At 45.9% G+C, this 24348-nt stretch overlaps 1 protein-coding gene across 1 annotated transcript in view; it reads left to right on the forward strand.

The window, feature by feature from the left end:
* The window catches only part of arhgef28a (Rho guanine nucleotide exchange factor (GEF) 28a), a 484332-nt gene that overhangs the window by 59595 nt on the left and 400389 nt on the right, over positions 1-24348 (forward strand). The window contains exon 6 of the mRNA XM_070876112.1: positions 5850-5940. Within this exon, the coding sequence (XP_070732213.1) occupies positions 5850-5940 (91 nt within the window). The remainder of the gene's footprint in view (positions 1-5849; positions 5941-24348) is intronic.

A 24348-nucleotide genomic window follows, 5' to 3' on the forward strand; every position in this document is an offset into this window, starting at 1 on the left:
TCGCAGATGTGAGATCTAGTTTTGAGAAAAGTTTACCTCCAGCCAATGTGGCAAGTAAGTCCTCCGCTCTGGGCAGCGGGTATTGGTCTTGTAGGGAGACTCTGTTTATGATAGATTTGTAGTCCCCACAAATTCGTACGGATCCATCAGGCTTCATGACTGGGACGATGGGACTTGCCCAGTCGCTAAATTCCACGGGTGATATAATGCCTTCCCGCAGAAGCCTGTCTAGTTTATATTCAATCTTTTCCCTCATCACATAAGGTACAGCTCTAGCCTTGTGATGGACCGGTCAAGCATTCTGTGTGATGTAGATTTTGACTTTAGCCCCTTTGAAGGTGCCAACACCTGGCTGAAAGAGATGTTCAAATCGACTTAGAACTGTTGAGCAGGAGGTCCGTTCCTCTGGCGACATCCCATTTCCAGTTTAGTTTTGCCAGCCAGCTTCTCCCCAGCAGTGCTGGGAGATCTCTGGGGACAATCCACAGGGGAAGTCGGTTCACTGTCCCTTTGTGTGTGACGGAGAGCATGGCGCTGCTGAGGACTGGGATGATTTCTTTGGTGTAGGCCCTTAGAGATTGACTCGCTCCTGTATCCAGCTCCATATTGACGGGTATCCCGTTGAGTAGGACCCTCATCATTATTGGAGGCGTCTTGTTGTAGGAGCATGTAGGAGTAGGAGCATTGATCGTGTTGACACGCTGTACATTGGTGTCCCGGGTACTGTCCCCACCGTCTTCTGGTCCGCTTTCCGACCCTTCCGATTCGTATACCAGCCGAGCTGCCGTTTTTCTGCACAGACGGGCCAGATGCCCTGTATAGTCGCAGTTTCTGCAAATAGCATGCTGAAATCGACACCCCCTTGATGAGTGCCTTCCCCCACATCTCCAGCACAGACTGCTTCCATTGTTTCCAAAGAATGAGCTGCGTCTGGCTGATCTCTCTTGAGCTTCTCTCAGTTTGTAGTTGATTGCTCGCATTGTGGGTTGATGAGGTGTGAACGGCCGTTCATGTGGCCCTTGATGGCTTCTGGCGCCACTGCCTGCTGTTGAAAGCCTGCTCTCCTGCCTTTGTCTGTGTGTGGGGGTAGCAGCTTGTTTCACGCTGTGAACCCCTTGTTCCGATGTTTTGTTAGTTGTGTAGATCAACCTCGTTTCTTCTTCTCCTGCCAAGAATGTCTGTGCAACCAGTGCTGCTGCCTCTAGGGTCAAGTTCTTGGTTTCTATGAGCTTTCGGAATATGCCTGCATGGCCTATTCCTTCAATAAAAAAAGTCTCTCAGTACTTCTCTCCTTAGTTCATCAGAGAACTCACATAAGCTAGCCAACCTCCGAAGTTCCGTCACAGAGTCGGGTATGCTCTGGCCCACACAGAGTCTGTAGTTGTAGAACCTGTGTTTGGCCATGTGTAGGCTGCTCGCTGGCTTCAAGTGGTCTGTCACCAGTGTGCTCAACTCTTCAAACGACTTGCTTGCTGGTTTCTCGCGTGCCAGCAGGTCCTTCATTAAGGCGTATGTTCTCGAGCCACAGCTGGTCAAGAGATGGGCTCTTCTCTTGTCTGCCCTGTCGTCGCCTAACCAGTCTTTGGTTACAAAGCTTTGCTGGAGCCTTTCTATAAAGTCCTCCCAATTGTCTCCAGCATTGTATTTTTCATCTGAGTCATTGTTCGCCATTCTGTGGATTCTGTAATCCCGTAACTCGTCGCCACTGTAAAGTCCTCTCCCCTCAGTACAGATTCACACGAGGCACATAGTGAAGTCAAGGTCACTCAGGACCTGCACCTTTATTATACAGCTCTTGAATGCCACACTTGCCTGAGACCTGTCCTTATATACCCGTCTGGTATCCAGTGTCTCCTGCAAGTGCACCCCTGGTGGTAAGGTATGCTGGTGGTTACAGGTCATATCTAGTTACAGTCATGTATAGCATGGTAAGGTACAGTTGTGTACAGTAGTGTAAGATACATGACAGAGTCTGCTCTGCATTTAAAGGTTGCCCGCAGAGTGAAAGATTCTCTGCACTTTTTAAAAGGGAGGTGCTTTAACATAACATAAGCATTAGGAGGAGGAGTCGGCCATACGGCCTGTCGAGCCTGCTCTGCCTTTCAATAAGATCTTTGTGAAAGAAGTACCTCATTTTCGCTGGATCCACCTACTCCTGCTCCTACTTTTTATGTTCTTGTATCAGTAATCGGTTAGTGACAGCTGAATGCGCTTCGTGTCCAGGGGAAAAAGTCAGTGAAGGGTTGGATTGGGGAAAAAAAAGCAACTCATGATTTCTTACTAAATCTCGTGATTTTTAATAGTTTGTCTCCTGATTTATGAGGCGGTGGGGTTGGCAATACTGTGTACAACATCACCTTACAGAGTAGTCTGCATTTGGAGGAGGCAGAGTAATAGCAGCAATGTTCAACAGATGGTGAAGGCGAGTAAGTAGCAGAAGTAGGATACCTTGCAGCAAGAGATGTGAGGGACAAGTTAATTACTCAGCGATTTCAGTGACCTCATTCCTCTGCTCTGAGAATTTACACAATGCGCCTCTGTATTAACAGTCCTTGTTACATCCTTCACCACTCCTTTAATCCTGCATTGAAACCATTTAGCCAACTTCTATAGCAATTAATTTCTGACAATACAGGCTCAGAAGCTGCTATAAAACCACACTGCAAACCAAAGTGCCAAATGCGATAAAGGTTTAATTTAATTACCAACACAATAATTGCCTTCCATTCATTTCCTCCCCAAGTGTCAATCCATGGTACCTTTCTTATTAGAATGTTTACTAAGTCTACTACATCCACGAGGTGCTTCCCTTGTGTCCTCAGCAAAGTTGGAGGAAGGCTGCTATTACTCATATGGGGACCCTTGAGATGCTTGTGGCCAGTGACTTCTGGCTTTCTGAGCCTGTGAGGTCCTGGCGGCAGATTGTAGCACTTTGTTTACTGCCGGGGCAATCTGGCCCAGCTGGCTTTCTGGCACTTTATTGGTTGAGTGGGTGCTGAGAGAGCAGATGTACTGATATTTCCAGAAAAGTCAAGACATTCTGCTCCCGCTGTGGCACTGCCACTCCAATGGGGCTGGATCTCAGGATTTCCAGTTTTCTGGGAGAGTAGACTGCAGATAATGAGTGATGTCTTGAAAATCCTTACTTACTTGCTCCACCAATCTCTTCAAAGTGGCACTTGTTTCTGCAAGGTGGATGTCTGTCTCTCTTGGGTGGAGCACAGATTTGGGCCCAGATTCTGCGTTGCAGCCGTATGAGCTTCCTCCAAAGCTGCAAAGTCTGGTGGCACTGACTCCCTTCCCATTACCCCTGTGGTGGCAGACCTACAGTTTTAAAATGGTTAAAACTGTCATTCTTGTGTTCAAATCCCTCCATGGCCTTGCCCCTCCCTATCTCTCTAACCTACTCCAGCCCTACAACCCTCCAATTCTGGCCTTGTGCATCCCCCACTCATGTGCCTTCAGCCGTCCAAGTCCTAAGCTCTGGAATTTAATCCCCAAACCCCTTTCACTCCACATCTTTCTCTCCTCCTGTAAGACTATCACTAAAACCTACCTGTTTGACCAAGCTTTTAGTCAACCTTGCTAAGATCTCTTTCTTTGGCTCGGTGCCAATTTTTGTCTGAATTACCCTCCTGTGAAGTACCTTGGGACTTTTTCCAAAGCTAAAGCCGTTATATAAATGCAAGTTCTTCTTGTTGCTGTTGTCACTATTTCTCAATTGTTCTTCTACAGTTATTTGCCACACTTTATTTCCTGGAACTAAATCAAGGAATGCTTCTTTCTTAGTTGGACTAGAAATATACTGATCTGGGAGTCAGTCCTGGATGCATTCTGAAGAGTGTTACCAATTTGACCACTTTTATTCCAATCCTTGTGTTGGTTAAACTCACGCACTGTTATTATTGTTCTTGTATATTGACTTCTCCTCTGCCTGCCTTAGCCCACATCAACACTGTAACAAGAAGCTTAATTTATAATTTGTATCCTGGAGGTTAAATAGTTGCCAAAAATTAAGATTAGACATTGTTAGCAATTTAGGAATTTGTGCAGATAATAACGTATAGGGTATATGCTTTAAAAATGTCTTAATTCAAGGCTTATCATCTCAGAGCTATAACATAAGGGGCCCAAGTTTCCACATGATTCGCGCCTGATTTTTAGGAGCAACTGGTGGAGAACGGACTATTTTAGAAATCGCAATTCTCCACATTTTTTTTCCTGCAGTTCTAGTCAGGTAGAACAGTTCTAGTTTAGAACAGAATTTTTTCTTCAAAAGGGGGCGTGTCCGGCCACTGACGCCTGATTTGAAAGTTTGCACAGTGAAAATGTACTCCAAACTAAAGTAGAATGGAGCCAGTGAAGATTTTTGTAGAACTGAAAAAACCTGTTCTACACATTAAAAAATCAGGCACAGGTTACAAATTAGGCGTCCAGAACGAGGTCGAGGGGGGAGGGGAAGGGAACTCATTAAATTCGACAATAAATCCTTATTTATACTTCTACAAATATTATACAAATAAATCCAACCTGAATAAACATTTATAAGCCAAGAAAAGATTAAATAAACCATCTTCCTACCCGTGTGAAAGTGCTTCAGCCAGGGAGAATTCTGCAGCCGTTCGTGCCGCTGAGCGGGAGGGGGAGAGAGAGAGAGAGGGAGGGGGAGAGAGGGAGGGAGGGGGAGAGGGAGGGAGGGGGAGTGAGAGAGAGGGAGGGAGGGAGAGGGAGAGAGGGGGGGAGAGAGAGAGGGAGGGAGGGAGGGAGGAAGAGGGAGGGAGGGAGGGAGGGGAGGAGAGGGAGAGGAGAGGAGGGAGAGGAGAGGGGAGGGGGTGAGAGAGAGGGGGGAGAGAGAGGGGAGGGGGGAGAGAGAGGGGAGGGGGATAGAGAGGGGGGGTAGAGAGAGGGGAGGGGGGAGAGAGGGGAGGGGGGAGAGAGGGGAGGGGGGAGAGAGGGGAGGGGGGGAGAGAGGGGAGGGGGGAGAGAGGGAGAGAGGGGGGAGAGAGGGAGAGAGGGAGGGGGAGGGGAGGAGAGAGGGAGGGGGAGGGAGAGGGGGAGAAGGGAGGGAGAGGAAGAGGGGGGGGTCGGGGAACTGGAGCGGGTGTCGGGTTGGGGCGGGGGGGAGCGGGTCTCGGGTCGGGTTGGGTGGGGGGGGGAGAGCGGGTCTCGGGTCGGGGGGAGCGGGTGTCGGGTCTCGGGTCGGGTCGGGGGGGAGGGGGGAGCGGGTGTGGGTCTCGGGTCGGGACGGGAGCGGGTGTCGGGTCGGGGAGCAGGAGCTGGCCGTGGGAGGAGCCTCATTCACGCAGCCCCAGTGAGGCCATTCAGCCAGGGCTAGGGGCTGCGTGCTTCGGGCCCCTCCCACACAGTTCGGCGCCTGGAGCTGCTGCACTTGCGTGCCGACTGTAGCGCGCATGTGCAGAGGTCCCGGCACTGTTTTCAGCGCAGGGACCTTGCTCCGCCCCCCCCCCCCACAGCTCGTGCTGGCTGCGCCGAGGGTCAGAGGACCTGTAAGTAGGTGGAGAATACCGAGGATTTTTTTAGGCGCCGTTTTAGGCGCGAAAAACGGGCGTCCAGCTCGGAGGGGCGCCCGTTTTTTTTCTTGTGAAAACTTGGGCCCAAGGACTCCAGGGGCATAGCTACAGATCATAACTTAAATTATTCACAATTTCTGGTAACAATTCTACATGCATGGAATGTACAATAAAATGTGTTTGTTTCTTAACTTACTGTAAAGCCTTCCATAATAATGTAATTTAAATGTACAAATGTCAAAAGATTAAATTTTGTTTGAAAGAAGCGTGGCGTTAAGAATAAAAAGATTAATACTTTGCAGTTCTCTTTTCTTCTAGATGACTTTTCAGAGTGATGCAAATGTAGATGGACCGAAGTTGAATCTCCCTTCTGCAGAAAAAGTCTACGATGAAGTAAAAGTAGATGAAGGTATGTTTATGAATTGCTTAATTTTAAAATATAGCATCCAGTATGGTACAGAAGCATAGTGGTTATATTACTGGACTAGTGACCAGGATTAATGATCTGGAGACATGGCAGCTGGGAAACTTAAATTCAAAATAATTGAATAAATCTCGAATAAAAAGCTCGTATCAGTAATGGTGATGATGAAACTACCGGATTGTCATAAAAACCCATCGAATTCACTAATGTCCTTACCTGGTCTGGCTTAAATGTGACCCACAGCAAAGTGGTTGACTCTCAACTGCCCTCTGAAATAGCCTAGCAAGCCACTCATTCGTATTCTAGAAGGTGGCTCACCTCCACCTTTTCAAGGGCAGTTAGGGATGGGTAATAAATGCTGGCCTTGCTGGCGACATCATATCCCAGGAATGAATCATTTTAAAAAGTTGGCAGTTAAGTACAGCAACACTTTATGATTAAATTTTTAAATTCTATTTAAGTGTGCGGGAACTCAGTAAACTTGCATATTCCAAGACCTCTAACTTCTGAAATTATCTCAGTTCAGGTTCTTTATATATTAAAAAAAGTAAAGATGCATCCATAACACCAGGAAGCAACTATTTAATCGATTGGAGATGTCCATAAATTAAGCCCTTCTTCAGAACCAATGGGAGGGTCATACCTGATATGATTGATTTTTCTCGTTCTGATGCTGACTGACCTGCTGTGTATTGCTACTGTTTGCCATATTTCTGATGGTTTCCTTCTGGAACTGAACTGAACTGATTAGAATGTGTGCAATAATGGAAAAAATGGGAATCCCTTGGTCAGTTGCAGCTTCTGGATCGGCTCTTCCATTTGAGGATGAGGGGGTGGAATGCTGATTTATGCTCTTTGGTTCCTGTCTATTGTGAGGACATTTGCATTTGAGGTTTACCTTAGTATGTGTTTTATTTTAGATCATAAGAAGTAATCTGAATTATAACAGGTACTCAAGGAGGAAAATATATTTCAGCTGATTTGGTAAAAATAAAGGCCCAATTTTAATCTTGCCCGCCCTACGGGAATAGGGCCACCAGGTAGTTAAAAGAAAGGTCACGTACTTAATGTTGCATTCCATCACGCTCCCACCTGCCACCATTTTAACCGAACCCGTTTTAGAGGTGGCCATGCCACCCACCACAGGCAGACGAGGACCTCATGAAAACATTTAAATCGGGATCCTTTGATGTAATTAGGACTCTTGATGTCATTTTAACCAAAAAAACTTGAAATTCCACTCCCCTGCCAGTAAAATCTGGCAACATTGGTGTCTGAGTCACTGAGGCAGTATATAAAGGGACACTCACCAGCAGCTAATTAGATCATAGGATCTAAAACAATGCTGTTTGCATTGCCAGGAGTTTTCAGCTTCCAGATTGCTTTATCACCTTATTTCTGCCTGAGCAGATTCGGCAAGCTTTATCTGCTTATAATGGGTGTTATTGCCAGTTTCATTCTCTTCCCCTGCCCCCCCCCCCTTTGCTCCTCCCCTTCCTCTTCCCTTGCTCCCCCTCTCCTCTCGCCATGCTCTTTCCACTCCCCCTCTTCCCGCACTTCCCCTCTGCCTTTCTCTCTCTTCCTTCTCACTTCCCCTGCCCCTCTCCCCTCTCCCCTCTCCCTATGTTGCTCAATTTCCCCCAGTTTTGTCACCTTCCCTATCCCATAACTTCTCATTGAAATTAGTACCTATATTTTTATTACATCTGGAAACAATTTCGCTATTATTGCAAAATCCCAAGTTTATTCTTGATCTTATTTTCTAAATAGATGAGATATTCAGTTGCTGAGCTCTGTCTCAGCCGCACATAAACACAAACTGCAATACTGAGACCTCTCAGGAATCACGGAAAATAATGCAGGCGATACTTTAACCTGCATCAGAAATACAGCAGATGGAGCTGTGTACTTCAGTGTGCTAAGCCTATTCAGAACAAAGTGCAGCTAAAGACTGAAATCTTTAAAACATATAGCAGAAGATGATTAAAATTATAGTGTTCTTTCCTATAAAGGGTAAAAAGTAGAGCAAGTTAAGGTGTGATCCCTATCGGCACCCCCTGGTTCAGAAATGGTGTAGGCATTGGTTCAGCAACCCCCGTTTAGAAATCTTAGCGGGGATGAAACAGGGAACAAGTTAGGAACTTGGCAACAGGAGCAGGTCAATGGAAAAAAAAATCAAGTGCAATGTAAAGCGTGTTTCATGCTGCTGGGAAAGGCAAATTTCCTCCCATCCCCACTGTGCCAGCTTGTCCTCTGCAAACTTGGATAAAAAGCTCTCTTCCTCCTTCATTTATGTCACTGATGTATATGGTGAAAAGCTGAAGCCCCAGAACAAAAGTCTGGGGAACACTACCTATCATATCCCGCCAATCAAAGTACATTCACTTTATCCCTACTCTCTGGCCCCGCTATTTGCGGGGGAGAAAGTGGGACAAAGAGTTCCGGATGGGACACCCAGAAGCACGGTGGGGGCGGGGGGGGACATTGGGGGAGTCTGAGATTGTGGGAAGTTCGGGGGTGGGGGGATGGTTGAAGATGGTGGAGGTGGTGTTGGCCGATTGCCCGGAGAGAAGCAGGTAAGCTTATTGGGCCTGGAGGAAACACTCCTGCTCCTCCTAGCACACAAGCAAACAAAGAAGAATGAAAGAGACCCCGGACATCCAAAAGTGCTTTTCAGCCATAGAAGTACTTTTTGAAGTATAGTCACTGTTGTAATGTAGGAAACGCGGCAGCCAATTTGCGCGCAGCTAGCTCCCACAAACAACAATGTGATAATGACCAGATAATCTGTTTTTAGTGATGTTGATTGAGGGATAAATATTGGCCAGGACAGCAGGGATAACTCCCCTGCTCTTCCTCAAAATAGTGCCTTCGGATATTTTCTGTCCACCTGAGAGAGCAGAGGGGACCTCAGTTTAATGTCTCATCCATAAGACGGCACCTCTGACAGTGCAGCTCTCCCTCAGTACTGCACTGGAGTGTCACCCTAGATTTTTGTGTGCAAGCCCCTGGAGTGGGACTTGAACCCACAGCCTTCTGTCTCAGAGGCGAGGGTGTTACCCACTGGGCCAAGGCTGACAGTAAATGACAATGATGTAAATGCATGGAATCAGCCCTTCTCGCCTCCTTTTATTTGCCAAGTTTTCTAAAGCCTGGGAACCCCGACCGAAATGGGTTAAATTTAAAAATCCGGTTAAAATGGAACAACGCAGCCTCCTAAAAGGATTTTACTGACTGACCCGCCTCCCGAGAGGGGATTGGTCACCCACACACTGACCTGTCTCCATTAAAACCGGAAGTGGGTGGGATGGGGTCAGGTTTGAGATTTTAACTTTTTTTATTTCTCAGCTGCACAAACTCACCTGTTCTTGGGGTTAAAATTACCCCCCCAATGTCTCCTACCTCCGAACAAATTACCAACCCATGTCACAAGTTTATCTCCAATTCTGAATGCTTTCACTTTTGCTAATAATCACTTGTGTGAAATCTTATCAAATGCCTTCTTAATAGAACAGGTAAAAATGGGAAATCCATATAGAAAACATCCATAAACACTCCCATATCCACCATATTCATGACTTCCTCAAATAATGCAACTGTGTCACCTCATGAAATATTCCAATAACTTCCCCAAAACTGGTTACCTGGTTTCTCTCGCCCTCCCTTCTGTATTAATGGAGAGACATTTGTAATTTTGCACTCAAAAGGTACAATTACTGAAATTGAGTTTTGGAAAATTCTGATCAACAATCTTCAATTGCCCCACCTGTTTCTTTCCTGGAAATCAAGTCCTGGAGATTTGTTTATCCCATTATTTTATCCATTACCATTTTTTTAAACTTGTATTAAATCCCACTTTGCATGTTTGCATCTTTTATCAATGTGATTTCATGTTTCTCTAACAGCAAGTGAGGTGAATGATAATGATCCGTTCTCATCTCTCCCAATGAGATAGACACTGAGTGAAAGCAATGTTCTGCGTAGTGGTGAAAGTAGGATCTTGCAAGCTACACCCAAGGAGGGCAAATGGAAAATGAGTTAAAATGCTCTCGTATTGAAATTGCCTTTCCTTTATCTATGTTTCTCTTTTTTTGTTGAACATAATTTTTCTTGTATATTTGCTTGTACTACATGTATCCAAACTTGATAAGAACAATGCAAACACTAGGGCCTAGAAATTCGTGAAAGCCGCAAATTTGCTGGTGCAACCATGGCTGGGTGTTAACGGGCTCCGAACATGATGGTGCTGGCGGGACTGAAAAATTGGCGCTGGGGACTAATTAACATTAGCTCAACGCTTAACACTCAATGCAATGTCGTCCTGGCTGGAGGCTCCAATGTAGCGTGGCCCAAACGTCATTGCTGCTAGAATAGTCTCTCTGAATGCAAGGCTCTGATTTCAGAAAGCATTGTCGGATTCTTAATGGGGCAGTACCTTCTGAAATGAAAAAAACAATAATAATGTAAAAATATGGGGCTGGATTTTGCGGGGGCATTAAATGCTGTTTCTGGGCGCAATGCCGGATGTCCAGGATTTAGTGCCCAACTGGAAGATTCAGCAATTGGCTTGCACCGGCGCAAAAACTTACCATCCCGCCCTCCGTTTCCAGCATGATTATGACATCAATCGTCATGCAAGGCTGAGCTAGCATCCCGGATGGAACTTTCAACCTTAACGCCTCATTTAATGACCGCCCCAGGAAATGCCTGAAAAAAACAGACAATCCCAGGGTGCAGCAGGCGCTACTGGCGACATATTTAAATGGAAGCTCGAGGATTGTGTATCGTAGTTGTCAGTAACTGCTATGGTTGCGCGCAGAATGCTGTGTGAGGCTGCGAGTTACAAACGGCACTTTGATGTAACATGAAACTTTGCTTAAAAGGTCAGTGAGAGATTTCGATGGAGGCAATACTAATTCCCCAGCTTATCATGCTGGATGCTATTGACAGGTGGCTTCAAGCTGGAAGAACGGTTCTTGGCTAAGGTGGGCCATGGATTCGAAGAGGTCACAAACGTATGGGAAGGAGGCCTTACAACCACAGGTTTACAGGGAACATCGTTCATACCTCCACATCTCTGAGGCGCAGTGCATTAGAAGGATGCGCTTCAGAAAATAAGTGCTGACATAAATATTGTAGCTCTTACATGCAGACCTACCGCCTATCAGCGCCAAGTGGACTGTGCTGCCCGTCGAGGTGAAGGTGACTGTGGCGATGGCCTTCTATGCCCACGGCTCCTTCCATGCAGCAGCAGGTGACATATGCAGCATCCCTCAGCATGCTACACATAGCTGCATTTGCCAGGTTAAAGTTCCCAATGAGTAGGGACAGCCAGAATGAGAGGGCTTTAGGTTTTGGACAATTTGCAAGCTTCCCCAAGGTTCAAGGTGCCATTGACTGTACACATGTCACCTTACGAGCAGTATTACACAATGCAGAGGTCTTCAGAAACCGAAAGGGATACCACTCCCTGAACGTATCGCTGGTCTGCGACCACACGCAGTGTATCCTCACAGTGAATGCCGGCTATCCAGGGAGCATACATGATGCTTTCATCTTGCATGAGAGCAGTGTGTCTTGAAATTTTCATTGACCTGTTCCGAGCTGGCTGATCAGGGACAAAGGATATGGCTTGGCCACCTGGCTCATGACCGTCCTCCGGAAACCTGCAACAAAAGCTGAGCAGCGCTATAATGAGGGCCATGTAGCCACCCACAACATCATCGAACAGACAATTGGTGTGCTCAAGCAACACTTCCAATGCCTGGACTACACTAGAGGCAGTCTTCAGTATTCCCTTCAACATGTTTCCGAATTCATTGTTGTGTGCTGCATGCTGCACTATTTACCCATCAAGAGGGGACAGGCATTACCAGTGGGGATTGCAGGACCACCTGAGGAGGATGATGAAGAGGAGCCTGGTGAGGAACCCATTGCAGTGAGACCACTACCACAGGGGAGGCAGTGTGGAGATGTGGCCGCAGCAAGAGCCTTACGTTGGCAGCTCATCGTTGACCGGTTTGCTTGAATGGGGAAGGTGGGGTTGCAGCGATGACACACTACTCTATTCCACCATGCCGGATAATCTACACACAATTCTGCAATGAGACACAATGAGACACAATGCCAACAGTGTCACCCCCACCACCTGGCTCCAGTGCCCAAAGAAGCTTCATGACCTCTGACCAATGTTTAAGGTCAGTGAATGCCTCTTCAAAAGCTGTCTCCTACCAACTGCATCACTAGCCTTGCACACTGCTCAATTCATGACTCCCCCGCCTTCCCCGCAATCACTCATCTACCAACAATCTGTACCAAACATGAGGCACACCTCCCATTCCTAGCTTCACCTCAACGCTGTGGAGGAGACAGTGCTGGCCATTCTTGACAGAGCCCTTGGTCAGTGGCGGTGCTGAAAGGATACAAGATGCTGGTATTCTCGTGCGTTGTCTATCTTCTCGCATGCACCACTTGCTTTCCTGCTCTCCTCTCACCACAACTCCACCCTTGTGCCTTCCACATTTCACACACCCAAAAAATGCAGCCTACCTCACCAGTGATTCATCTAGGAGAGGACAGGAAGAAGAAGAAGAAACACCGTTACTTGATTTCACACTCCCAGCCACCAGCTCCTCTAGGTCAACCAGCAAGGCCATTTGCAGTGTCCCCCACTGAAAGTCAGCAGTTTCCAACAGCTGTGCTGCAGTCACTGGGATAGCACTGTGTGACATCAGTAGGATAGGCAAAGGCATACAAGACAGTCATCTAACAGAATGCATACGGGTGATGAGTTGATTTCTTGATGTCATATTGGATGGATAGATGTATAAAGTTGGATTGAAAAGTTTGCTTTGTAATGGCTCTTATTTCAGCATTGTGACCAAGACGACTCATAACAGAAGGAAGGTAAGGCGTAGGACAAATGTTGAAAGAGAAATTGGGGTTGTGGTCACTAGTAATGCAGGCAGATGATTCCATCTCAGATATCCCGGCCTGAAAGGGGCTGAGAGCATCCTTCCTTCTACTTTCTCCTCTTCTAAATCTTCCTCTTCCATCTGCGAGTAGATGCTGGAAATCTGAAATAAAAGCATAAAATGCCACAAATACTCAGCAGGTCAGGCAGAATCTTGACCTGGGACGTGAACTCTGTTTCTCTTTCCACGAATGCTGCCTGACCTTTTGAGTATTTACAGCATTTTCTGTCTCCTCAGAGGCCGTCCTTTACCACCCGAGGCCTTGCAAGCATCCAGCAGCACTCCCTGCACATTTAAAAAATGTTTAACTTGTATTTCACCAAGCCATTAAAAAATTCAGTCCAAAAGCTTAAATGCAAGCTTACCTAAAAGATGTGCGTGTCCCTTTTAAGAGGTCCTGACAGCGTCTCTGTCTGCTGAACGCTGGGTTTTCATGGCAAGCTTAGCACTCAGTGCTGCCATCGGTAGCGCGAAGGCCCTTACCAAAATGGTGGTCGCTGAGTCCTGCGCCAGAGAAGGGTCCTCGAGTGGCGGCCGACATTTTTCGACCGGATCGTGAAGATAACTCGTGGCAGTAAGTGACCTAATTTCTAGGCTTAGAACTCTTATCTTACATTATATACTTCCAATTCTTGTATATACTGGAATCTCTTTTGTATCTAAGGTTCTGCTGTAATTATAATATTTTATTCCTTCTCATGTTATTACAGTTTTTTTGTTTCCAACCAGGATTTAAAATTTTTCATGCAAGTATCCCAATCTGCAGTCTTCCCCAATCTCAAGAATGCTCTGTGCTCTGCATCATGGAATCATGCAATGCAATCCTGTGGCTCTGATTCCGACAGAGTAAACTCGCATTGTCAACTATGCGGCCACAGGAAGTTGCTAGATTCCTGTGTTCTTGCTAGAAGGGATGGAATTTTTTTTTTGCTGATTTTTATATTGTGCAAGACCCATATTAATGTGAGCAGGTTCCCCATGTGTAGGTTTTGCAGAGTCAGGTGCAAGGTGAATGTAAAACCGCAAAGACTGGCTGAAAACTGCGTTCAGCACCTTTTAGGTGATCAGCCACCCTTGATCACGTTTCCTTGTAGCTGGCTATAGAGTGACATCGATAGATGTGTTGGAAAAGGTGCACAGTAGAGCAAAAATATGTATTTGTGGATGTATGGGGGAAAGGGAGAATTTTCTTTCAAAGCATGAGAGCAGATGTACACTCTGAGTATCCCTGTTCCATAATACTGCTCATCTTAATTGTGTATCTTTGACATTTTTATTGCAGTGTTTGAGTATTAATTTTAAACCTTGTTAAGCAATGCATGTTTTTTTTAACCTACACACCAGTCCTTAATAGTTAAACAGACTGTGATGAACAGATTTGTTTTTACTGTTTTATTAAGAACTGGGGCATATGGAAGATACATTGATTGAAACTAATTACGAATACACAATTTGAGTAGATTTTGCGAAAGCTCCTGTTGTTGACATACATGACCTGGTATTAAGCTGAATAGTCTGTGTTACATCCTGTTTTTAGATAATGCAATCCTGTTATTCGAGGTGGCCTAATGAGTGAACAATTATAGGAAGATTATCAATGTATCTAGTACTCATACTATCAATGGTTTATAAGGATTATTGGATAAAGTGAAGATGTAGTTTCCTCATTAACAAATTTCTGATTTGTCAGTAAAGCACACGGGGTTGCACAAGTGCTTTACTCATGAGCATGAAAATGTGAATTCAATAACACTTCAGTATAAAAGAAGAAACACACAAGTTTATAATATAGATTCTCCCTATACTTTCACCGTGCCTCATCAGTTTTATTACCTTTTTGTCTATGTGAAGCTATGTCTACCATAAGTGATGGCAATGTGCCCAGTGCAGAATGATAAGAAAAATAGAAAACAGATTTGTTTCCCTAAAAAGTAAGTTTAGGAACAACAAATAACTAATTCAGTCTCAGCTCTGTACTAGCAGTCATGGGCCACTTAAGGTTTGCTCTCATTGGTGATGACATCATGAGAAAACCTGCAATGAATTACAGCTTTGCAATTCATTTCCAGTGTTACAGGAAAAAAATCTGTTATCCAATGATAATATTCTTACCATCATAACGAGGTGTACCTTTTATACCTCCCATTGTTTTAGTTTTGCATTTTTGTTCATTTTCCTTCAGCTGGGTTGCATTGCCCAGAAATCTTATTTTGCTTTTAGCATGAAAGCTGTCCAATCTGGATGGGGTTGGTGGGGGTGATCTAGGAGGAGTGGGGGTTGGGGGGGAAGGACTTTGGGGTGGGGTCCGGCTCTGATAATTCTCTGCCCTTTTCTAGCAGTGATGGAAAACTCTGATGTGAGGGTGACCGGGCACTTCTTGCATCCCCCCCCCACCCCACCCCTGTCCTGATGGCATTCAAAGATTCTGCCACCTGAAAAAAATCCATCCAGTTTTACTTCCTCTGCCACCAATGCAAAGCACACTGACATAGATCCATTGCCAGGTCCTGGTGGAAGTGGGGCCAGAAATGGCAGTTTCTCCACTGAAAGTAGGGTTTCAGTTTTTTCTTGAAGATCCATGCCACTGTCAAATTCATAATTATAAAAAAAAATCTTTCATCTTAGGCTATAGCGTCCCACCTGTCCTCCCCCCCCCCCCCCCCAATGGAGTGGTAAATTGTTAAATTGTTGCTCTCATTTACCTCATGTCCATTGGTTGGACACCCAGGAAGCACGTTGTGGGATTTGAAATTGGGTCAATGCTGGGATGAACTCATGGGGGGAAGTCACACATTGGAATGCTTCCGATGGTGCAGTGATCCACCAGGAATTTTGAGACTTATATTTTTCAAGTTTCCCTTCAGTTGTCTCTCCATGTCAGCTGACTGATTTGTATTTTTCATTGTGCGAAAGATCATTTTTGTTCTCCTGTTCCCTGAAATGCAACTTCTCATTACAATCAGCGGTTCTATCTTGTAGCCCAACCAAGAGTGATGAAGCTGTGACTACTACTACTTTCGTATGACAGGAAAAGCGTATAATGGAATGTCAAGTTTTGCTATCCATTTGTTGGCCTCGTGAGATGCTAAGTGGAGAAATGAGGTGCCTCCCGCAGCAGATCTTGGTGGGCAGGTTGATATGATTTGTTCCATGGTCCGGGACTTGTGACCACAGTCGCACTTCAGCTCATCCCTCATCTTCCATTTGTGGATCAGATGGCCGCATTATCCATGCCTTGCCTTGTGCGGATTCGGTTGAGTTCTGTCCACTATCTTCGAAGGAGGTGAAGGCAGGGACCTCTGCTGTTGGGTCAGCGATGAGGTGTTGGTTCTTTATGTTGCATGGGTCCCATGATTTCATTCATTTGGATAGTGTATTGATACCAGATGCACAAAGCTTTCTTGTCACCAGTAGAGTGCAGCTTTTTACCACTACAGATACTGAGTCTCCTTGGATTGACATCAGACCCCAGGTCTGGATGGATTGCATCCACGCATTTTAAAAGAATCTAGGGAAGAGATAGCAGAGGCCTTGCTACACATATTTAATAATTCATTAGAAAACGGTGTAGTGCCAGAGGACTGGTGGATAGCTAACGTAATACCTATATTTAAGAAGGGGAATGGAACATGTGCAGGGAATTATAGATCAGTGAGCTTACCATTGGTGGTAGGAAATAGAAGGATATCTAGAAACCAAAAATATAATAACGAATAGTCAGCATGGATTTCAAAAAGGACATTTTTGCTTGACAAACATAATTTCATTTTTTGAAGAGATAATAGAGAAATTAGACTGGTAATGCAGTAGATGTAGTTTATCTAGATTTTCTAAAGTTGCTGGATAAGGTATCCCATAATAGATTGAAGAACAAGGTCAGAGAATGCGGAGTCAGGGGACAAGTAGCAGAATGGATAGCTAGCTGGCTTCAAGACAGAAAGCAGAGAGTAGGGGTAAAAGGTAGCTATTCACAGTGGCAGAAGGTGGGGAGTGGTGTTCCACAAGGATCAGTGTTGGGACCACTGATGGTCACAATTTATATTAATGATTTAGATTTTGGAATCAAAAACACAATTTGTAAATTTGTGGATGACACCAAATTGGGGGGATAGTCAATACTGAGGACTGCAACAAATTACAGGAGAACATTAATAAACTTGCAGAATGGGCATATAATTGACAAATGAAGTTCAACACAGATAAATGTGAGGTATTATATTTTGGTAGGAAGAGTAGGGAGGTCACTTATTACTTGGAGGGTGCGAGTCTAGGTGGGGTAGAGGAACAAAGGGATCTGGGAGTACAAACACACAAATCATTAAATGTTGCAGCATAGGTTAGCAAGGCCGTAAAAAAAGCAGACCAAGCACTACGGTTTATTTCTAGAGATATAGAATTGAAAAGTAGGGAAGTTCTGCTCAACCTGTATCGAAACTTTGTGAGGGAAAGCCAACTTCAACGGTACTCTACTCCTGACAAAATGTCTCGAACACAAACTCCTCATCACCAACACCCTGTTCCGCCAGAGGGACAAATACAAGGCATCGTGGCAGCACCCTCGCTTCAAACACTGGCACCTGCTCGACTATGTCATCGTCCGAGCCAGGGACCACAAGGATGTGTGCATCACCCGCGCCATGACAGGAGCTGACGACTGCTGGACGGACCATCGCCTAATCCGATCCATCATCAATATTAACATAGCCCCAAAGAAGAGGGGACAGCAGAAGCAGTGCCGCAAAAAAGTTAATACTGGGGCACTTAAAGACCCAGCTAAGAGAGCCCTATACAGCCAGCGCCTCACAGCTAATCTGGCGTGCCTTGATGACCCTGAGATGCTGAATGCCCACAGCGCTTGGTCTGCCCTCCAGGCCTCCATAACCAGTGCCTGTGAAGAGACACTTGGTCACTCAACCAGAAAACACCAGGACTGGTTTACTAAAAACGATCAGGAGATCCAAGAACTAATAGATCGTAAGCGCAGAGCATTTCTGAGCCTCTAGCAACAACCCAACTCGGGAGCTAAAAAGCAACATTACAGATGGTTCAAGGCTGAGGTCCAACAAAAAACCCTGGACCTAAAGAACAGGTGGTGGATGGAGAAAGTGCAGGTGATACAACAACTAGCCGACAGCCACGATCTGCGAGGATTCTTCATTGCAGTCAAGGCCCCTACAGTCCAAATTCCCAAGGCCCCACCCCACTCCTGGCCAAGAGTGGGGAAACACTCATCAAGGACACCGAGACTGTCAGGGCCTGCTGGAAGGAGCACTTTGAAGATCTCCTCAATCGAGACTCTGCCTTTGACTCGAGTGTTCTCAACTCCATCCCGCAGCATGCAACCCGCCACCAGCTCAGTGAAACCCCAACACTGCATGAGGTAGGCAAAGCCATAAAACAGCTCAAGAATAATAAGGCTACGAGTATGGATGGAATTCCTGCTGAGGCGCTAAAACATGGCGGAGAGGCGCTGTTGGCGCGGATACATGACCTCATCTCTCATTTGGAGGGAGGAGAGCATGCCGGGAGATCTCAGAGGTGCAGTGATCGTATCCATTTTTAAAAAGGGGAACAAATCCGATTGCAGCAACTACAGGGGAATCTCCCTGCTTTCAACCACTAGGAAGGTTGTCGCTCGAGTTCTCCTCAACTGTCTTCTCCCTGTGTCCGAGGAGCTCCTCCCGGAGTCACAGTACGGATTTTGTCCACTACGGGAAACAACAGACATGATCTTTGCAGAACGACAACTGCAGGAAAAATGCAGGGAGCAGCGCCAGCCCTTATACATGGCCTTTTTCGAGCTTACAAAGGCCTTTGACACTGTTGACCGTGAGGGTCTATGGAGCGTCCTCCTCCGTTTTGGTTGCCCCCAAAAGTTTGTCAACATCCTTAGCCTGCTCCACGACAACATGCAGGCCGTGATGCTTACCAGCGGATCCATTAAAGACCCATTCTATGTCCGGACTGGGGTCAAACAGGGCTGCGTCATCGCTCCAACCCTCTTCTCAATCTTCCTCGCTGCCATGCTCCACCTCACAATCAACAAGCTCCCCGCTGGAGTGGAACTAAACTACAGAACCAGTGGGAAGCTGTTTAACCTACGGCGCCTCCAGGCCAGCTCCAAGGTCACTCTGTTGTTGGACTGCAGTACGCAGACGATGCCTGTGTCTGCGCACATTCTGAGGCTTCTCTCCAGGATATAGTTGATGTATTCACCGAGGCATATGAAAACATGGGACTTACGCGTAACATCCGTAAGACACAGGTCCTCCACCAGCCTGTCCTCGCCGCACAGCTCTGCTCCCCAGTCATCAAGGTTCACGGCGCAGCCCTCGAGAACGTGGACCACTTCCCATACCTCGGGAGCTTCTTGTCAACAAAGGCAGACATTGATGCGGAGATTCAACATCGCCTCCAGTGCGCCAGTGCAGCCTTCAGCCGCCTGAGGAAAAGAGTATTCGAAGACCAGGCCCTCAAACTTACCACCAAGCTCATGATCTACAGGGCAGTAGTAATACCCGCCCTCCTGTATGGATCAGAGGCATGGACGATGCACAGAGACACATCAAGTTGCTGGAGATATATCACCAACGCTGTCTCTAAGATCCTACAAATCCTCTGGGAGGACAGAAGCACTAACATCAGCGTTCTCAACCAGGCTAACATTCCCAGCATTGAAGCACTAACCACACTCGATCAGCTTCGCTGGGCAGGCCACTTAGTTCGCATGCCAGACATGAGACTCTCTCAGCAATTGCTCTATGCGGAGCTCCTTCATGGCAAATGAGCCAAAGGTGGGCAATGGAAACGTTACAAGGACACCCTCAAAGCCTCCCTGGTGAAGTGCGAAATCACCACTGACCTTGGAAGACCCTGGCTGAAGACCGCCCTAGGTGGAGAAAGTGCATCTGGGAGGGCGTTGAGCTCTTCGAATCTCAACACTGGAGCGTGAAGAGGTCAGGCGCAGGTAGCGGAAGCAACGTGTGGTAAATCAGTGCCACCCACCCCGACCAATATCTGTCCCACCTGTAACAAGGTCTGTGGCTCTCGTGTTGGACTGTTCAGCCACCAAAGGACTCACTTTAGGAGTTGAAGAAAGTCTTCCTCAATTCCAGGGGACTGCCTATGATGATGCACACTAACGTCACAATCTCCCTCTATCATTTTTTTAACGAGCGCAGGCCGCGTTGCCGACCTGCCCGAAATGGCGGCCGTCGCAGGATGTGCCATAAGTGGGTGGAAGCGAGGCGGCCGCCATCTTTTTGACGAAACTGACCTTATCACTGGCCTTATCACTGGCCTTATCAGTGGTCTTAAGGTGCCAACTTTCATGGCCTGTAAGTACAGTGACACACCATTTATCCAAGCACGACTTGTATAAAATGATCAGTTGACTCAGGTGAGTGAACCTTTCAACATGTCCTACAGTTAAACCTTATCATTAAAATCATGACGCCAACACAAAAGTAAACAAATGGCTCATCTTACAAAATAATAGTTATCGGTCATGGGTCACTGTCAAATGCCTTCGATGAATGCAAAGTTGGGAAAGTGATAATTGCAGAAAAAAGTTGTCACTGAGCTAGAGTCAGTTCTGGGGAAACACACACTTTAATGTCTATGTTTTATACAGCAGCCAACCAAGGTGTCTGAAGGAAAAGGCTGCATTAATCAATATTAATCTTGTAAATCTAGGTGGGGTTGAATATAAAACCGATACTTGGTGGTTAAAATATTTCGGAAATGACTGTGGCATTGTGCCAGTTAGCAAACGTATGATGATTCTTGTACACGATACATAAATTGCCATAGGGAATGGGGTTCATTGTTTAGTCAGGGGGAAACTTCCTCAGCAGTGTGAACATTGGATATCTTGCCTCTGCAACACATTGTGTGGATGAACAATGATCTGTACTAACCTTTTCAACAGTGAGTTTGTTCTTGAATCATCTGGGGAACAAAAAGCAACGACATGCCAAATCAATACTACTTCTCAATAATGCACCAGCACCTTCAGAACAGGTAAACTGTCAGCCGATGAGGCAGATATTAACTGCGAGTGTATGTTTTTATCTTATTACTTTAGTCAGTGTTCTTGAGTTCCTATGAATATTGCTGCTTTGATGAAATTGTGTGATAGTGTAAAATGGGTGATAGCGAAATCAGAACCGTTTTTCATCCTTCCTGTTTTTTATTTCCATTGACTTCAAATCTTGTCATATGTCAGGAGCAGGATTTTGCCAATAATAAATTTTCTGGTTGCAGACAGACAATGTCACGGATTCATTGCTGAGTGGATGATCAAGGCCAGTGGTAAACATAGAAACATAGAAACATAGAAAATAGGTGCAGGAGTAGGCCATTCGGCCCTTCGAGCCTGCACCGCCATTCAATGAGTTCATGGCTGAACATTCAACTTCAGTACCCCATTCCTGCTTTCTCGCCATACCCCTTGATCCCCCTAGTAGTAAGGACCTCATCTAACTCCTTTTTGAATATATTTAGTGAATTGGCCTCAACAACTTTCTGTGGTAGAGAATTCCACAGGTTCACCACTCTCTGGGTGAAGAAGTTCCTCCGCATCTCGGTCCTAAATGGCTTACCCCTTATCCTTAGACTGTGACCTCTGGTTCTGGACTTCCCCAACATTGGGAACATTCTTCCTGCATCTAACCTGTCAAACCCCGTCAGAATTTTAAATGTTTCTATGAGGTCCCCTCTCATTCTTCTGAACTCCAGTGAATACAAGCCCAGTTGATCCAGTCTTTCTTGATAGGTCAGTCCCGCCATCCCGGGAATCAGTCTGGTGAACCTTCGCTGCACTCCCTCAATGGCAAGAATGTCCTTCCTCAGGTTAGGAGACCAAAACTGGACACAATACTCCAGGTGTGGCCTCACCAATGCCCTGTACAACTGTAGCAACACCTCCCTGCCCCTGTACTCAAATCCCCTTGCTATGAAGGCCAACATGCCATTTGCTTTCTTAACCGCCTGCTGCACCTGCATGCCAACCTTCAATGACTGATGTACCATGACACCCAGGTCTCTTTGCACCTCCCCTTTTCCTAATCTGTCACCATTCAGATAATAGTCTGTCTCTCTGTTTTTACCACCAAAGTGGATAACCTCACATTTATCCACATTATACTTCATCTGCCATGCATTTGCCCACTCACCTAACCTATCCAAGTCGCTCTGCAGCCTCACAGCATCCTCCTCGCAGCTCACACTGCCACCCAACTTAGTGTCATCCGAAAATTTGGAGATACTACATTTAATCCCCTCATCTAAATCATTAATGTACAGTGTAAACAGCTGGGGCCCCAGCACAGAACCTTGCGGTACCCCACTAGTCACTGCCTGCCATTCTGAAAAGTACCCATTTACTCCTACTCTTTGCTTCCTGTCTGACAACCAGTTCTCAATCCATGTCAGTACACTACCCCCAATCCCATGTGCTCTAACTTTGCACATCAATCTCTTGTGTGGGACCTTGTCGAACGCCTTCTGAAAGTCCAAATATACCACATCAACTGGTTCTCCCTTATCCACTCTACTGGAAACATCCTCAAAAAATTCCAGAAGATTTGTCAAGCATGATTTCCCTTTCACAAATCCATGCTGACTTGGACCTATCATGTCACCTCTTTCCAAATGCATTGCTATGACATCCTTAATAATTGATTCCATCATTTTACCCACTACCGATGTCAGGCTGACCGGTCTATAATTCCCTGTTTTCTCTCTCCCTCCTTTTTTAAAAAGTGGGGTTACATTGGCTACCCTCCACTCCATAGGAACTGATCCAGAGTCAATGGAATGTTGGAAAATGACTGTCAACGCATCCACTATTTCCAAGGCCACCTCCTTAAGTACTCTGGGATGCAGTCCATCAGGCCCTGGGGATTTATCGGCCTTCAATCCCATCAATTTCCCCAACACAATTTCCCGGCTAATAAGGATTTCCCTCAGTTCCTTCTCCTTACTAGACCCCCCGACCCCTTTTATAACCGGAAGGTTGTTCGTGTCCTCCTTCGTGAATACCGAACCAAAGTACTTGTTCAATTGGTCCGCCATTTCTTTGTTCCCCGTTATGACTTCCCCTGATTCTGACTGCAGGGGACCTACGTTTGTCTTTACTAACCTTTTTCTCTTTACATATCTATAGAAACTTTTGCAATCCGTCTTAATGTTCCCTGCAAGCTTCTTCTCATACTCCATTTTCCCTGCCCTAATCAAACCCTTTGTCCTCCTCTGCTGAGTTCTAAATTTCTCCCAGTCCCCAGGTTCGCTGCTATTTCTGGCCAATTTGTATGCCACTTCCTTGGCTTTAATACTATCCCTGATTTCCCTTGATAGCCACGGTTGAGCCACCTTCCCTTTTTTATTTTTATGCCAGACAGGAATGTACAATTGTTGTAGTTCATCCATGCGGTCTCTAAATGTCTGCCATTGCCCATCCACAGTCAACCCCTTAAGTATCATTCGCCAATCCATCCCAGCCAATTCACGCCTCATACCTTCAAAGTTACCCTTCTTTAAGTTCTGGACCATGGTCTCTGAATTAACTGTTTCATTCTCCATCCCAATGCAGAATTCCACCATATTATGGTCACTCTTCCCCAAGGGGCTTCGCACAACGAGATTGCTAATTAATCCTCTCTGATTACATAACACCCAGTCTAAGATGGCCTCCCCCCTAGTTGGTTCCTCGACATATTGGTCTAAAAAACCATCCCTTATGCACTCCAGAAAATCCTCCTCCACCGTATTGCTTCCAGTTTGGTTAGCCCAATCTATGTGCATATTAAAGTCACCCATTATAACTGCTGCACCTTTATTGCACGCACCCCTAATTTCCTGTTTGATGCCCTCCCCAACATCACTACTACTGTTTAGAGGTCTGTACACAACTCCCACTAACGTTTTTTGCCCTTTGGTGTTCTGCAGCTCTACCCATATAGATTCCACATCATCCAAGCTAATGTCCTTCCTAACTATTGCCTTAATCTCATCCTTAACCAGCAATGCTACCCCACCTCCTTTTCCTTTTATTCTATCCTTCCTGAATGTTGAATACCCTTGGATGTTGAGTTCCCAGCCCTGATCATCTTAGAGCCACGTCTCCGTAATCCCAATCACATCTTATCCGTTAACATCTATTTGCACAGTTAATTCATCCACCTTATTGCGGATACTCCTTGCATTAAGACACAAAGCCTTTAGGCTTGTTTTTTTAACACCCTCTGTCCTTTTAGAATTTTGCTGTACAATGGCCCTTTTTGTTCTTTGCCTTGGGTTTCTCTGCCCTCCACTTTTCCTCATCTCCTTCCTGTCTTTTGTTTTTGCCTCCTTTTTGTTTCCCTCTGTCTCCCTGCATTGGTTCCCATCCCCCTGCCATATTAGTTTAACTCCTCCC

The sequence above is a fragment of the Pristiophorus japonicus genome, chromosome 1, assembly GCF_044704955.1.
Source record: "Pristiophorus japonicus isolate sPriJap1 chromosome 1, sPriJap1.hap1, whole genome shotgun sequence".
In the NCBI taxonomy this organism is placed as follows: Eukaryota; Metazoa; Chordata; class Chondrichthyes; family Pristiophoridae; genus Pristiophorus; species Pristiophorus japonicus.